Here is a 15,899-nt window from a genome sequence, read left to right on the forward strand (position 1 = left end):
TTAAACTGCTACAGGGGTGGTGTGCCGCATCAATATCAATGTTGTGCGTAAGGGAAAGGAGAAGCCATGTGGCTTTCTCAGAGCCGCCAAGGTCGTGTAGTGAGTCTTCCAGTACCGGCGGCAAACCATGAATAGTCAAATCTCCCAAGCTATCTTACTATATGATGGCCGAATACTTTATGCATTAAATTGAATCGATTATTTATAAAGTCATGTCCCTACTATAAGTCTGTCAGTCCGTGGAGGATCATATTGATACAGTGATGTTTGCGGTAGGTATAAAAAGGCTACATTTATGTAGTGTGAATGAAAGCGTGCTACATTGGGGGATATAAAGAAGAGAGAAGAGAGATAACCTAAAGACCAATCCACTGACAGTCAGCATGTAAGAAGTGTACGGTTCGAATAAAGTCAGAAACCGAAAAGAGCGACAGAACAAATAAGAAAACGTTGCTCTCAATCCTCAAGGAGAAAATCCCAATTAATATTCCTCTCCGGTAATTTCTTAGAAGTCGAACTAAAAATGCGTTTCAACGTTTCTTTGGGCTGGCTCTCTGGAGCGTTGGTGTGAAGATCCCACATCCTGAACGTCACCAGACCGCGGGTATCGACCCATACTTCGTCACTGTCCCAATTGTCTTCCATAGACATTGCCTCATTCACGCGGACATTTGCCATCATGCGGTTGACAAAACCAGCTGAGAAAGATGGTGTGCCCGAGCAACGAATGTGACCTCGAAAATCTGAGGGCAACCAAACGGTCACGTTGGAAGTGGTGGTTCGGATGTCAAGGAAAAACTTGCAACGAGGCACAGAGCGGCACTGTTATTACGAAGAGATGTTCAGACATGATGCAGCAACTCAGAAGATGGCACTTACAACTTTGAGCTTAATTGGTGATGTCTCGTTACTAATGAACATGGCCAGACGGTGGTCTATCGGCTGATTGCGTGCACGATAGTGTGGGAGCGCCAGAGATATATCAATGGGCTTCGGTGTCTTGAGCATAAAATCGTAGTCACTCAGAGCGTTGTAGTGAATCTTATGGGTGCCAGTTGGCTGAATCCTCTGTGTAATGAGTCAGCTACTTGCACGCAAATAGAGCAAGGAGGATTGTATTGTACCAATAAACAAGTCTTTTCGAGTGATAATGAGCTCTAAGGCAGACTTTAGCTGGACGTTATACTGTGTTTGAAGGATGAAACTGACCTCGGAGTCTGATGTCATTGAACAGTTCGAATATCTCGACATAACGCGCCAATTAATTCAGTAATGAACGAACAATCGTGATGAACAAAATACGAGCGGGGACAAGAATACGAAGGGCGTCGGTCGGGAAATCTCCCAAGGCTCTGCATATTTAAGGGTTTGGGAAGGCGGTCACTTATACGTCACCGAGACGGAGTCATGATCCCGCAAATCGTTTCCCTTATGCCTTATTTGGGTAGTCTTGTATTCGGAAACAAAAAAGCGCGCTTGTAATCTTGATTCTTAGCTTGGCCACCCGAAGGCGAGAACAATTATGCCTTCTACTTCGGCTCGACGGGTACTCCGCGTGCCTCGCTCGTGGTGCCAGCACGTGGCCATCACTCAGATATTAGATCTACCACAACAACGCCTATTACAAGTTTACATGGCTGTATCCAGACAGCGCCGAACGTACAATACACAGAGAAACCACTTCAAGAATCACCTGTAACGCCCAAAGCTGAGTCCAACAACCTAGATGAGCCTAGACGCCGGTGAAAAATCTTCCGCATGCCACGATCCATGCGAGACCAAACCCTATCGTTGATATCACCCGGTTCCGTTCTCAGCATTAGCTCGATCTTTCCCTCCGCGTGGATGAAAACTTCGTCCTCATTTTCGAGCGCACAGGATTCAAGCCTGATAAAACCCCGGCGCATTCGCTCGTTGAAGGCACGACCACAACGAATCTGCCTCCGACGACGTAGACCCTCGTAGTCGTTGATGGACACGATGCCCCGGAAAGAGGGGGGGTAACGTGATTTTCACACCGGCTGAGCATGCGAAAATATGGAGGCGAAAGAAGTGATTCTCTCCACCAGGTGTACGAAACTAAAGAAGCCAACATTACTAAATGCAGTCGTTTCATCATTGGTCGGTCACCCAAGTGACCACCCGGTGGGATGCACTTACAACTTCGGCCTTGATGGATCCAAAGCGACTAGAAAGATATGCTACCGATTTGGCCAACGGCGCAGTATCAGATGGGAACGGTGAGAGCATGATAAGCCTCGCGCGAATATGTTGATTGGTTGCTGACGTTTGGAACACAAACGGATCGCCAAAGACGGCATCTTGCTTGCGGGGGAGAAACTGCTCGGTGACAAATGCAGTGTTCTCTTCCTGAATGGCAGTCAAGTCACACAACACCTAGCATATTCCATTTATACTTACCTCTGTTGTGGTTGATGCCGACAGAGCGCTTAAATTACTAAGAAGCTGTATTAATGCTGCGTTAGTTTGAGATTTCCTGTGAGACGTGGAATCGCTAACCGACAGTGGTGGGGTGAGCCTGCTCATGTTCAGAATAATGTTCAGTGTATCATGGCACCATACGGATCCATCAAGTTTATATACAGTGCTTTGCCACTCAGATTTGTCTGACTGTCAGAAAAAGCAGTTAAGTTGTGGACTACTGTGGACTGATTGCCACTGGAACAAAGGCTACTGTGGCACTGGCACTTAGCGGGGGCTCTGCAGCGACACAAAGGAGAAGCTTCGGGGTTTCCTGACACGTGTTGGGACACTGCTCCACGACGGTGGTCCACGGAGGTATCTGGTTTTGAACTACATAGACGACCGCCAACGAACCACTTGAACGAGGGCCAATGGAAAAGGGCATTGTGTACCCAAATCTGAGGGTCGAAGGAAATTGAATACACGTTACCCACACAGCTCTGGAGTAGCTGGCGGAAAAGTAAAGGTGTCTTCAAATCATGCGCTCGCTACCTGCCGAAAAGCACGATAAAGCACAACGTACAATACATGTCTGTAGCATCCTAGCCAGATTTTTAGATAGGAATAATCGGCTTACAAAAGCGATTGATCCTCTTCAGAATCTACAACAACGTCATCATCCTGAGGATGTTGCCGCACGATTGTTGGCCCGGAGTCTTTTCTAGCCTTGCTATTCCGCGCTTCGGCAATCAGCCGTGCAAACTCTCCTTGATTATTCGACTACAGCTTGCGATGAGTATTCTCAGCAATAGAAGGAACGGAAGACCTACCATGTGAGTTGCTGTATTATCCACAAGATGTCTTCGCTTTCTATTATCTTCCCAATTCTTCAATTCATTGCGTAATTCTTTCGTAGTCTTCCTGTTAGAACCAGACTTATCCAAATTGGCATTAAAAATCATAACCCAGCTAAAATCCGTTGAGAACTGCGCATTTGATTGGAGCCAACAAGTCACACACCGTTGATGTCGAGCAATCCACGTTTTCCGGTCACCAAGGACGGGTAAATTGTGAGTATGCAACAAGTCTTTGACTTGTTTGTCCTTCAATACATCATATGAGGCCTTGGGTATGCGCTCCGTTGCATCATCCACGTCAATCCTGCCTCCACGTTCTTGTCAGCTCGTTATGGTCAGAATTAAACTAAAGCTTACCCGTTATCCCTACTCTTCCCCTTTTTTAAAAATAACTTTGTCCATTGATCTTTGGCGCCTGATGTCGCAGCACCGGATGCATTAAATAAAATTTTCTGGCATCCCGAGTCTAAATGCGTGTTGATATCTCCCATGACAGTAGGCACATCGCAGATAGGACAGTTTACCATCTGACCCCCTAACTACGAATTGAGCACTACTGTGCCACAATATAAAAGGACGCCCAAACCTTGCACCATTTCTTCCTCTTGTGGATCCGACGAAGGTTCCATATCTTGCCTTCTCGAACGCCTGGACTTGTTTGGTACCGGGGAAGAGGCGAGCTGACTTGAATTAGAAGGACCCGAAACCATAACGACATCCGAATCGGAAGACATTGAGCTAACGCGCCGCTTGCGCTTCTTACCGTTGGTCAATGGGGTTTTGGACCGGCGGGATGTTTGCTCTTCTTGACTCCTTCTGGTGCGGTCTTGTTCCTTACGGGAGAGCCGGAGGATAGTTGAACTGTACTTGTTCAAACTGCATCTACGCAAGGGAGGATGCAGGACTCACCGTGCAGTTTTCCATGCACTCACTGCTTCCTCAAGAACTGGATTTGTCCTAAATTGTCCTTCACTTGTCGACTTCCTGCAGCTTGGGCACTCCGATTCTTTGACAATGTGTTCCCGAATACACTACCAGCAACATTCATATGTCAGGCTGCATGAGAAAGGGGGTAAGGCACTCACAAGTGAGCAGAAGCAGTGTCCACAGGCAAGTGTTATGGGTGCATCGTACAATTCGCCGCAAATTGTGCATCGCAGACTCGCATCCAGTTGTCGCAAGTCTGGCATAGGGAAATCGCTCGGGTCTGGGATATTTGTGGAAAGAAGAGCTTGGACGTTATTCGTGGGCATGAAGCTCGGTCGGACGATAGTTTGAACTTTGTAGTAGATAAAAGATTTCCAAGATAGAAGAATGCTAGAAGAACTCGTCCAAAGGTTCCAAGAAGAAAGAAGCAAAGAGATTCTGGCACTAGCAACGCGTTGTGGTCGCGTAATCGCACGTCCCACATGTGACTTGTGTGACTTTTCGCGTTCTGACGTCACGTATTTGCTGCACGACATAATAAATACGAATATTGTCCATCAAGAGATGAATGATACACTATTCTACATGCAAATGGGGTGGGTATATAAAAGTACAATTTACATCCGCGAATGATTCCAGTGAGTCAGAAAATGCCTTCAAAATCATACATCTCTTTTCCATCGTCGGGTGAAGCAACATTTCGAAGAAGTGGATCAAGAGATGTCAACTCATCCTTGATTCCATTTCGAGCGACCTGGTCTAACTCCTTCAATAAGGCTGAAGTTATTTTCTGCCGTGTTTTGGTCAATATCCATGTTTCCATGTCATCCAGAATTTATTACCTTGAATTTTGTGTCCACTTTTAGGAGCATATCTCCCATCCCGGGCGTCCAGCTAGGTGGCGGGCTTCCGAGGGCACCGCCGTAACCACCGTGTACGTTTGCAATACCCCACAGGCTGGAGTCGCCGTCATCCATTTGCTTCACATTTGAGTCGGCGCCAGAGAATAGATACGAAACACCAGGATGTGGCGCGAGAAGCCCGAGAGGTCCCATCATGTGTTGCCCAGAGTTTGGAAATGGTGAGGGGCCCAGTATTCGCGATATTTTATTATATACTTCCGAGATAACATCCAGGAGGGAGAGAAGGGTCTGATGATAGTCTAGAGGAAATGGCTGCGAACGTTTCAGTTAATTGGAACACTATCAAACCCGCAGGGGACGTACTATATGAGGTGAAACGAGGTATGATGTTTCCGATCCGTCCGTATATGGTACAGTATATTCAGCGAAACCCCCAGCAGCTTGCCGTTTTGCTACTTTGGACCGGAATAACCGCTGGACCTACAGTAAGCCGTGAACGACCCACGGTTGTCGGATAAAAGCTTACGATCTTTGGCTGACGGTCGGGCTCCTCCTTTGCCTGGTCATATTCGTTCATGGTATTCATTAGTCCGCGGAGAAAGTCTTGGACTTGAGGTATATCTAATAGATTTGAGAGCGACATTGCAAGGATAGCAAATCGATATGTCCTGTTTCATAATGCCTCAGCAAAATCGCTATAAGTAATGAATGCCGAGGCTTGCCGCACCGTTTGCGCATAGCTAAGTTATTGAATGCCTTGTCGAGTTCAGTCCTGGACATCATAATTGTATGGAACCAATGACTTCTCCTGCGGGTAATCATGAGCTCTAGGAATCAATTAAGGGCAGACCGAACACACCCTTCATGAACATTTCGCATATAAGTTAACGTGATGATCCGCTTCTGCACCAAATCTCGGAGATATTCGACAGAGGTTCCCTGCGCGATGACCGGTGTGCCATTGCCCACCAACGTGGCATTAGATGAAAGCGTGTCAGAGTGAACAGACTGGCCATCCCATTCCCTGCCGGATGCAGGAATCGTAGTTGGTGTGGAGACTGAGGTATAAGCGACGCTGGTAGCCGATGATATGCTGCCCACCGTTGCTGTATTGCCAGCGCCATTCGCAGGCTTAAATGACGACAGCAAGTTCTGCGCCGAACTCTTCCTGCGCATAGTTGGACGAGACGACTCTGTCATTGGTGGACTGCTTGGCGGAAGAGCAGCCTGGAAAACAGCTGCCATCTTGTGAGTGAGAATCACAGCCGAACCGTTGATAACCCAAATTGGGAAGGTTATCGATTGCAACTTATGCTTGGCAAGTTGCTCACTTTGCCCTACTACCACCATCTCTGCAATCGTTTGTGTCTTAGCTTTTGAACACCATGGATATTACTGCAATAGCAAAGGAATTCACTAAGTTCTACTACGAACAATTCGCAGGAGGCCGGCAGAACCTGGCCCCTTTATATGTGAGTACTTCGTGTATTTGCAACTTTCCGGTATTCTAACTCTTTTTTTGACAACTTCTAGCGGCCGCACTCCATGTTGACATGGGAGGGAAAACCGTTCCAGGGTGGAGCTAACATCGTGCAGCATCTGACCGTAAGTCTGATTGTATTTCAACACATCACTTACCGTTCTTCCGTATGGTTCAGGAACTGCCTTTTGAAAAGGTTGCCCACAAGATCAGCACATTTGACGCGCAGCCGTCCTCCCTTGACATGAGCACTCTCTTGATAAACGTGACAGGGCTGCTAAGGGTTCGTCTTCTTGTTGACCAATCGTGCGATCTAGCTCCTGAAGATGATGTAGGTGGACGGAGACCAAGAGTTGCAGTTCTCCCAGGTGTTTGTGCTGGCAAAGGAGGGCGAATCATTCTATGTGTATGTTCATCAACCTGGTGTTGAGACCTCCCTTAGAAATCGTTTGCAGGCTCAATGATATGTTCCGGCTCAACCTCGGCTGAAGTGCTGTAGCACAGCATATTGTAAATCTGGTAGATGAGACAAAGATCCCCGGAAGTGTAATGGAGGACGGAAGCTTCTGTCGTTTGTACCTCATAGCTTATTCCATCGAAAGTAGATCAGACTGTTAGTTTTAAAGATCGTCGTGTCGAACAACTCCAAGGGGGATCAGCAGAACACGCGCCAAACCGGTCAACTTTAATGTTCAACTAGCGCGCACACCAGCGGATATGAAAAACCGTAACAATAGGAAGTATGGAGACTAACACCAGGTAGAACATATTGTGTAGAGGGTATTAATACTAGTAGTCAGTCCATAAGCACAACAGACGAAGTCATGTAAAGAACCTGCATGAAACTTAATATTTCACGTGTCTAAACCCCAGCAACGATCCTATACGACAATGCATGGTCAGTACAGTATCAAGTCTGATGGGGGAAGATTCAACGTACTCTTCAGCCTTGTTCAGTGCCGTGACCATACTAACAACCTCTTTCCGGCGATTGACGACAAAGTCACTCTCCTTCATCAAGTCATCGAGCACTTCAGGTTTATACAACTCTTGGAGAAGCTCGCGTTGCAAGTTCTCTTTCGAGTGATTGACAAGCGTCAGCACAATAGCCTTTGGAACCATGTCGATCATTTCGCGTTTGACGATGTTGAAATATGAATGGATCAGTAGCTCTGAACGAGTAGGTCAAGTTAATTGTGCGAGTGAAGAAACGCGTAAAGATGACGCACTGATAACATCGGTTTCCATTGTTTCCCTCTCACTGAGAGCGGACAGGGGTCTTAATCACCGCTGGAGGCTAAGAAACGTGAATATAAGTTGCGGTATATTCAAGTATATGAGAAGGACGTACCGCCTCCATGACAGGACCGGCCTTCTTAGGTTGCCCCTTCTTGGCAGACGAGAAGAATGAGCCAAAGAAACTCGGCTCTTCCTTCTTGATATCAACATCCAAGTCACGGTTGTTGTTGATTTGACCCGGGGCAAGCTTCCCTGACTTGGCGTCTGGGACTGGCGTCGGAGGTTTGTTGGCGTTCAGTCTATCTTGAACTATTGACATAGCCTGTGCAGGATGCATGAGCTAATAAAAGATCATCAAAGTCATATATACTTGCCCTGTGTCCGTTAAGAAAGTCGGGATGGGTCGTGTTGACATAACATGCTTGCATCCTAATCATCAAGTGCATAAGGATGTAGAAAAAAGATAACATATGCCGTCATGGACGCACGAAACCATGTCAATTACAAGCTTCGTGGTGGGATTCATCGCTGTCTTGAAGAAATTAATTACAACGGAGTTGAAGCGCTCCCGGAGCGCAGGGAAACGTCTGAAGGCTTGCTGTATGATGCCATTAGCACTTTATTGCATTCGTCAGTCGTGTGAATACGTACAATTTTCTGTAGCAGTTGTCCGAGAATACGGATGAGTTCGTCATATACAAGCTGACAACATTTAACACTCGGCTCCTCCAGTCGCTTGATTTGTTGCTTGACAATGATCTCAAAGGCTTGCGTGCCAACAAAAAGTGATGGTGTTTGGCCCTGCAGAAATTTAATCCAACGGTCTCCAGTTATGCGAGTAACAAACCCACCGAAGAATTGTACAAGATAGTTCGGATATCCCCATCTTTGACCTGATCGAAAGGGTCGATACTCTTCACACCATTGTTGAACAACTCGTGGAAGACGAAGCTGATTCGTGCACCACCGCTCAATTCATTCAGGGAGAGGTCATTGGTGTTACCGTCAATGACTGTTCGGAATTCATTTGTGAACTCCGTGATGACCGAAAGGACTATGTTGCCAGAGGATGCATCACCCAAAGGACCGCCCAAGGTAGCCAGCTCGGCAGTGAATTTTTGAAGCTGCTGGCTTATACGAGCTTTGATATCGGGTAGAGTGGCACGAATGTGTTGCATGAGAATCTAAGACGGGAGGAAGACGTTAGTGACAAATCCACACAGTGCGTGGGGAGCAATCGAGGCACGCACCAAGTTGAGCTTACGGGCAAGGAAAGGAGTCCCGCAATACTGGGCTTTCCCTTTGTATGAAGGGTGCAACTCGAAGAAGCTGCGCTCTGCGTCTAATGCAGCGCTGATTGACTTGGATGTGTCAATGTCGCGTTGCCCTCGGTTTACGACTGGCACATATCCCAAACGTAACGGAATGACGCGCCCTGCAAGGATGTCCACAACGTCCGTTCCTTGGTCCCTTTTGGCGCGTTAGCTTCGAGAACTACACCGCTATTGAAGCATGGACCTACATAAGGTCGACCTTGGTCAAAACACCAATTGTTCTCGTTCCTTCTGGGTCAACCTCCCGAGCTAACTTCAAACCATCGGAGTTCGCCAAATCTGTATTGGCAGCGGTGACAGCCAAGATGATACATGCTGGCCGCGAGATGTACTTGACCAGCATGTCCTTGATTTGCTTTTCGATATCTTTGGGTTGATCTCCGACAGGGACTTTGGTTAGACCGGGCAAATCGACGAGAGTGAGAGTAAGGACATTGGGAGAGAATATACGCAAGTTGATGGGTTGTGGTGAGATGCCTGCATTGCGACCAGTCTTAGCTTCTGTATCTCGAACAATTTCGGCACGGATTTTGTTGAAGTCATAAAACTTTTCGCCAGGAAGGTGCAGGAATTCACCCCACTCCGATTCGTTCGCTTGCTTATCACTGCCGTTTAGTTGTGCTATCACACAAGTCAGCTAGGTAAATAAAGTCAAGGGAAGAGGCATACAATTTGGTGTCCCATTCGCTTGCGGCGCAGTTGCGGGACGATTAATGAGTTGAAGGACTAGTGGTCGCCGTGTCACGATACCAGTGCCACGAGGAAGGAAATCTCTTCCAACAATGTTCTAATGCATTAATGTAAGTAGTGCACTTCATATGCATCGAATGCCGCGGTACGCACCTCGAGCACACTACTCTTACCACTACTTTGACTTCCAAGCACGCAAATCTGTGGTAGGTCTATTTGGGATGCTGAGGAACCAACGGCCGAGAATACATCTTGCAGTTTGTTGATGACAGAGACGATTTCTGAACCGAGACCTGTCGACATGATGGGCAGACTAGATGATGGTGGACAAGGGCAAAGAATTACAGAAATGAACGAAGCTAGACCGTGACTTGAACTGCGAAACACGCAGTAGGCACGCCTTGGTGTGAACACAGCCACAACTCCAAACCAGAACAAATTTCCTTCTTCTCGTCTATATTTTCTCAGGTAAACACTGTTTTTGAAAGAAAGTCATAGCCTCCTGCCCGACTACTCACTTCTCGCACACACTTGCATGTTCTCGTCGTTTCTCTCTGTCTCACGCTTTTTCTTATCACAGTGATACCTGCGACGCAGCGCTCTGTTCCATACGGCTGCAAGCCAGTAGTAGCTGGAGATGGCAGCCAAAATTTGTCTAGCGTATCACAACCTTGTTTGATACGCGTGCCCCTATGTCAGATGTCTCATAATAACAGAATCATCATGGTAACGTAGGGACATACGTATCGCGAGGATTGTCGATGTAGCATCACATGAGTCAGAACATTTGGTAAATATTTGTGCCGGGCCTTTCAAGCTTCTTCGTTACAGCCTCACATGGGCCTCATGGATATCTTACGTTCATGCTTGGAAATTCGGATAAATATACCTTGTGACGACCTTCGTCTTGACTTCCACCATCATGGCGCAGTGTAATCAATGCGACCGTTTATTCCGTTCCACTGAGGCATTGTTTGCCCACTGTCGCGACAAAGATGACCACCCCTTCTGCGAGGATTGCGACAGATTATTCTCGACTTTTACTGGACTGGATCAGGTGCGCGATACGCATGTTGCCATTTTTCTCCCAACTCATGTACCTTTTATATCAGCACATGCAAAACGCTGCGGTACATCGCAGCGACAGTGAATCGGACGAGTATGCGTCCGAGAGCGACGATGACGATGACGATGACGATGACGACGACGACGAACCGTTCTGTGTGGGATGCAATAGGTGGTTTGTTGACCTGGCAAGCCTTTATCAGCACCTTGCTGCCAAGCGCAAAGCACAACTGGTGCTTTGCATGCTCGCGTGATTTCGCCACCCCGACTTCATTGGATCAAGTAAGTCCTGCTCTTGCCTCCACGCTTCATATATTAATAAAGACCCTGCTGCACAGCACTCATCCTCCCCCGTGCACAGGGGGCTGGATTTCGAGTGCCCTCTATGCTCAAAGAGGTTCAAGACCCCTTCCTCGATTGCCCTTCACATCGAGTCGGGGACTTGTCACAATATCTCACGAGCACAAGTAACCGCAGCAGTCCATGCACTCAAGATAGTGCCTACGATTTCGGTCTCTCGCCGCATAGAAGGCGGAACGATCCGCGTTGTATCTTACTATGTGACAGAGCGCGCATTCAACGGCACTGCTTACGAATGTTATCTCTGCCACCGTACTTTCCGTACCTTGGGGGCTCTGAACTCCCACATCAACTCTCCGACAGCATGACGCGGATGAGTTCAAGTGCCCAAAGTGCAAGAGGAAGTACAAGTTGGTTTCAGGCCTGATGCAAGCACATTGAAAGCGAAGCGTGTGGGATCGCGAGGTTCCAAGTGGTGGAGGACTTTACGAAAGACTTGGTTGACCAGTTTTTGAAGCGCTTGAAACTCTAACTTCGATTGGGAAGGATTATGCTCGGATTCCAAGGGGACTATGTACTGTAAGTGTAATATATGTTGTGTATGTGTATGAGAAAGTGAATCCGAATCTGGTTATCTCTTTGTGTCGCCACTGAAGAAGTTCTAGCCCAGAGCTCACCTCGATCGACAACAGTTTCGCGAAAACACGTTGAATTCATTAGACTAACAGGTCAACTCGCTCTTTTGAATGGTGTGCTATTCTTTCCCATTACACCGTGGCGTCTCTTGTATTTGCGAGGGACACACACTTCTTTATGAAATGCTGCAGGCATCGCAGCAATTTCACAAACATGCCTTGACAAGGCAGTGGAAGTCTCCTCAAAATTACTCCCCACAACTTCAGGTGATTTGATAGCCCACTGTGAGCCGCAGTCATTTAGGAGGTGTACCAATTATCCGTGGAGTTCACGATATGATGATGCTGGGGAAGCAAGGTTTCTGCCGATTTGGCATGGCGCTCCTCGGCGCTCGCTGATGCTGTAAATTTAGCTTGGTCAGTGGCAAGTCTGCAGCTATTTTCTTTGACAGCTCTCGGCGGACTGATTGACAGGGGAACTTGAAGGGCCGTACAGGAAGTTGTGGACCCGTACACAACCTGTCCAGCTATATGTGGACACATGATGCATACTTATGAGTGGCGTACATCATGATGTTCATTGATAGTAAAAGTAGTACACGCACAGCCCGGGGCTGGTATATTTAGGTAGGCTGCTTGTGCGGACTGATATAGGTGTGACTGCCTTGCCTCTTCTCTCTCATTTTCATCTCGAGCGCTAGAGTCGGCGCTCCCTCCAAAAACACATCAGGCTGCACAAAACATAACACTACTACTATGTCGATGCAATTTTACAAGTACTCGAGCAATGGGGTATCTGATTCTAGTGCATCAGGACCGGGGCACGTAAGTTCTCAATCTTCTGACCGTACGTCGCTACGTCTAAGAGTCGGCGCTTCAGCATTCGCTTGATGAGATGTTCCAGTGCATGTGGGATTGTGAAAATGGGACTAATTGCGATGCCTTGATTCGTGGCCACAGTCTGTCCGCTCATGTACGCGAGGTTCACGGAATTCATGGCCCAGACAAGACACGCGTCAAGTGCAAATGGAATCATTGTGAGCGCGAACTCCATAAATATTCACTCGCCAGACATGTGTTAGAGCACCATATGGGGGTTGTATATGACTGCGAGTGCGGCAAGGCGTTCTCGCGGCCAGACATTCTTAGTAGACACAAGAGAACCTGTCCAGGTCGGTAGCAGTAGTATGCAGATGGGGATTGGCAGTCTGACGTACGTCTTTAGAGGGGGGGATGTTGACGTAGCTACGCCGCTCGACTTGTCCATGCAATACAAGCCAGGCTGGTCTCGAGCCTAGATGGGAGTCTCTTAACATGGATAGACCCTAGCGTGTGCCTTGGCAGGCGATTCTTCCCTGATTCGTCGCAGTAAGCCTTGTGGTATTCACTACTATGTCATGACTTCAGTTAGTGCTTTTAGCGACTCGTGATCTGGGATGTACATACAACTGCCAATGTCACATAGAAGATACTGGCACCACCAAGATGATTCTAACTTGATTCTAACTTGGCTCGTTGCAGTGGGCATCTACTGAACATAAGTCCCGAGTTCATGGGTCGTGCATACCAGATTTTCGAGAGGAACATACGGACGGCCTGTCTCTGATGATGGGGAGAGTCTCCAATGTGTTTGTTAGTGCCACCCGTAGGTACCGTATCTGCGGTTCACAGACATATTCCACCAAGTAAGTATAGGGACATACACACGATAGGTGACCGAGAGCCGGCTCACAAACACAGAAGAATATGAAACCACAGCCAAAGCTAGATCAGGACATCACCGTCCGTCATCGTCCGACTGGTCCCCACGAATCTACAAAATAGTTACCAGGACGATATGCATTGATGAACGGCCGCTAACTAGGATCATCTGAAACCAGGGTCATGCTGTTAGAGGACGGATGCGAGTAAACGGCGAACTTGATGAACGTACAACAATACGTTCATGTTGGGCATACCGACACCGTGGCAGCCCACGCAAAAGATGCACTGTAGTCAGTTCTGTGGAGTCGATGCCACGGTGAGACATCAATTATCGCAGTCAGATACGACCTAACCCTTGATTGATATTCTTTGATACTCGATGAATATATAGCGCCCATCCATAGATAAGAGGGTAGATGAAACAGCGCCCAGCAGGAGAGATGAAATCCGAACCTGCTACGACCGCAGGAAGCTCAACTTTTGACTCTGAATTGTAAGCGCTCATTTCATATAGCTGCTGGCCACATTGTTCTTAATGAACTCATTAGCATCGTATTGGCCACCTTGACTCGGTCTGGGAACTCCAACGTGGGTGTGTGATAACAGTGATCGATCGATTAGCCGCTCGCTCTCTGCCTCGGCCCCATGCAGCATAACACATAATGTCATAAGGGTGGAAAGATATAACAAGGGCCTACTGATGAATTTGAAACTGATGCAAATCGCGCCACGCTAAATTCATCATGCATCACGTATAAGTGTTTTGGATAAGCACGGTGGCGGGAACTAGTGCGTGCTGCGCGTACTTGCCTTTGTATATCCATAAATTACAATTCGGAATCAATATCTTCATCTATGTCGTTCCTAGCCTTTTGTAGGGTAGGCATCTATATGCGGTGGATGGGTCCAACTACCAGACACGTTGCTGAGAGTTCAACGGAGATGAAGAAACTGTCCATATGGTCAAAAACGGACTTGGGCGCTGCACAGCTAGTCACGTGCTCAAGCTGTGAAGCGAACACGAGGATACAGCATGAATGATGCGGGACTTCCATCCATGACCCTGTGCATTTTACAAACCGTCCAATCCACCGCAGCTTCCATTTCGCAGGGGTGAGAGCGAAGTACCTGTGAGTAAACATTTGTATGATCCTTGAAGAACTGAAATTATACCGCATCCATCCGCGAACAAGAATGATGTCTTTCCCTGCCCCTGTGAAGCAAGAAATATCAACAAGAGCCCCTCAGCAGAAGATAGAGGGACACACCAGTATCGTCTTGTATGGCGCTTTACGCCTGTCTGGACTTAGAGAATGGCATGCAGAGTTGGGAAGGCCTCGCAAGATGAAGGCAGTGGAGGAGTGCCCACCATAGCACTGTCACCAGACAGCAAAAAAGTAACAAGCGGGAGTGAAGATGGCGCAGTTAGATTCTGACACGGGCAAGGTCATCAAAAAGTGGACGTGGCGCACAAGGGGATTGTGGTCTGTCTGCTGGAGTCCAAGTGGGGAGCGAGTCATGAGCGGATCATTCGACGGAACAGTCATGTTGAGAGCGGCGAAACCATCACTGCTAAGACCATTGAACTGCTCAGGCAGGGAACAACGGGCGCTTGCTGAAAGTCTGGGATGCCAAAACAGGCGAAATGCTCAAGACGGTTGAGGTGGGTGGTGTCAGCTGTTCTGAACATGGACCTTGTATGTATGGAAGCACGCCCGTCGCCGCCAAGGGAATTCGACACAGTCACCTGGGCAGAGCACAAAGCACGCAATTTCACCAGAATTTCGAATTCACTGTCTTCCAATTATCGCATTTTCGTAAGCGTATGATGCGACAAGACAACGCAACTAGTACGCGACCTCAACCTATCGGATCACCATCATGAAACCTAGATGAAATTTGCAGCCTTTTCTGTGAATGGAAAGTTGCTCGTCAACAACCACACTGTATACACGGCGAGCCCCGCCATTTCAAGATGCTCATCGAATACGCCAAGCGTGCAGATGTATGTGTCCTACAAGCTTGTATGTTTAAACAGTCCCTCTTGAGAAGTATGGCGTTAGTTATCTACCTCCCATGGGCGACGTGGGTCGGAGTGACCATCACAGCGCTGCACCAGTGGCACGTCAACGCACCCTCCTGAGTCCCTGGCGCTCCGATCCGAACGGAGCAACTGAGTACGATGCCCGGTCTCCGTCGCATACTCTCCCTCAGCTGGGTTCGGGTGGTACTTCGTATCTGGCATGCTACGCAGAGGAGAATCGAGATGCATCAGACAGCCAGTTGCGAGAGCCACACATAGTCGATGTCCCTTACACTGCGGCCAAACCTGTACGTATTTTTAATTTCTCGGTTCTTCTGATCACTCATTCGTTTCCATA

The 15,899-nt window shown here is 47.8% G+C and overlaps 7 protein-coding genes across 7 annotated transcripts; 2 read left to right on the top strand and 5 right to left on the bottom strand.

Annotated features, from left to right (window-relative positions):
- Window positions 1-162: 162 nt before the first annotated feature.
- Window positions 163-1,345, bottom strand: DFJ58DRAFT_795358 (uncharacterized protein). Its single transcript, XM_041390517.1, has 4 exons — window positions 1,210-1,345; window positions 1,125-1,157; window positions 880-1,068; window positions 163-822 (listed from the first exon to the last, which is right to left on the bottom strand). The coding sequence occupies exons 1-4, from the start codon at window positions 1,249-1,251 to the stop codon at window positions 457-459; spliced, it is 630 nt and encodes a 209-aa protein (XP_041242340.1). The 5' UTR covers window positions 1,252-1,345; the 3' UTR covers window positions 163-456.
- Window positions 1,346-1,796: 451 nt separating this feature from the next.
- DFJ58DRAFT_458564 (uncharacterized protein) lies at window positions 1,797-2,759 on the bottom strand. The gene is made up of 4 exons (XM_041380492.1): window positions 2,521-2,759; window positions 2,422-2,466; window positions 2,161-2,370; window positions 1,797-2,079 (listed from the first exon to the last, which is right to left on the bottom strand). Exons 1-4 carry the CDS (start codon window positions 2,545-2,547, stop codon window positions 1,882-1,884), a joined length of 480 nt encoding a protein of 159 aa, XP_041242341.1. The 5' UTR covers window positions 2,548-2,759; the 3' UTR covers window positions 1,797-1,881.
- An 88-nt stretch (window positions 2,760-2,847) lies between these two features.
- On the bottom strand, window positions 2,848-4,534 carry DFJ58DRAFT_889325 (uncharacterized protein; the record flags this gene model as incomplete). The annotated part of the gene is made up of 7 exons (XM_041394713.1): window positions 2,848-3,204; window positions 3,255-3,393; window positions 3,445-3,598; window positions 3,652-3,808; window positions 3,860-4,147; window positions 4,214-4,312; window positions 4,367-4,534. The coding sequence occupies 7 exons, from the start codon at window positions 4,532-4,534 to the stop codon at window positions 3,058-3,060; spliced, it is 1,152 nt and encodes a 383-aa protein (XP_041242342.1). The 3' UTR covers window positions 2,848-3,057.
- Window positions 4,535-4,746: 212 nt separating this feature from the next.
- On the bottom strand, window positions 4,747-6,339 carry DFJ58DRAFT_795364 (uncharacterized protein). The gene is made up of 6 exons (XM_041390518.1): window positions 5,931-6,339; window positions 5,799-5,879; window positions 5,598-5,739; window positions 5,435-5,545; window positions 5,051-5,383; window positions 4,747-4,998 (listed from the first exon to the last, which is right to left on the bottom strand). Exons 1-6 carry the CDS (start codon window positions 6,314-6,316, stop codon window positions 4,852-4,854), a joined length of 1,200 nt encoding a protein of 399 aa, XP_041242343.1. The 5' UTR covers window positions 6,317-6,339; the 3' UTR covers window positions 4,747-4,851.
- On the top strand, window positions 6,340-7,194 carry DFJ58DRAFT_795365 (uncharacterized protein). The gene is made up of 5 exons (XM_041390519.1): window positions 6,340-6,543; window positions 6,605-6,676; window positions 6,730-6,834; window positions 6,887-6,957; window positions 7,007-7,194. The coding sequence occupies exons 1-5, from the start codon at window positions 6,457-6,459 to the stop codon at window positions 7,038-7,040; spliced, it is 369 nt and encodes a 122-aa protein (XP_041242344.1). The 5' UTR covers window positions 6,340-6,456; the 3' UTR covers window positions 7,041-7,194.
- On the bottom strand, window positions 7,171-10,231 carry DFJ58DRAFT_795368 (Dynamin central region-domain-containing protein). Its single transcript, XM_041390520.1, has 13 exons — window positions 9,968-10,231; window positions 9,794-9,911; window positions 9,313-9,745; window positions 9,041-9,260; window positions 8,642-8,974; window positions 8,442-8,591; window positions 8,279-8,388; window positions 8,165-8,219; window positions 7,903-8,112; window positions 7,840-7,848; window positions 7,781-7,808; window positions 7,492-7,723; window positions 7,171-7,247 (listed from the first exon to the last, which is right to left on the bottom strand). The coding sequence occupies exons 1-13, from the start codon at window positions 10,115-10,117 to the stop codon at window positions 7,244-7,246; spliced, it is 2,052 nt and encodes a 683-aa protein (XP_041242345.1). The 5' UTR covers window positions 10,118-10,231; the 3' UTR covers window positions 7,171-7,243.
- A 471-nt stretch (window positions 10,232-10,702) lies between these two features.
- Window positions 10,703-11,819, top strand: DFJ58DRAFT_795369 (uncharacterized protein). The gene is given in 5 exon segments (XM_041390521.1): window positions 10,703-10,871; window positions 10,927-11,112; window positions 11,167-11,439; window positions 11,543-11,593; window positions 11,613-11,819. The coding sequence occupies 5 exon segments, from the start codon at window positions 10,737-10,739 to the stop codon at window positions 11,709-11,711; spliced, it is 744 nt and encodes a 247-aa protein (XP_041242346.1). The 5' UTR covers window positions 10,703-10,736; the 3' UTR covers window positions 11,712-11,819.
- Window positions 11,820-15,899: the final 4,080 nt, after the last annotated feature.

Source organism: Suillus subalutaceus, assembly GCF_016647625.1.
Source record: "Suillus subalutaceus strain FC151 chromosome Unknown DFJ58scaffold_76, whole genome shotgun sequence".
Classification (NCBI taxonomy): domain Eukaryota; kingdom Fungi; phylum Basidiomycota; class Agaricomycetes; order Boletales; family Suillaceae; genus Suillus; species Suillus subalutaceus.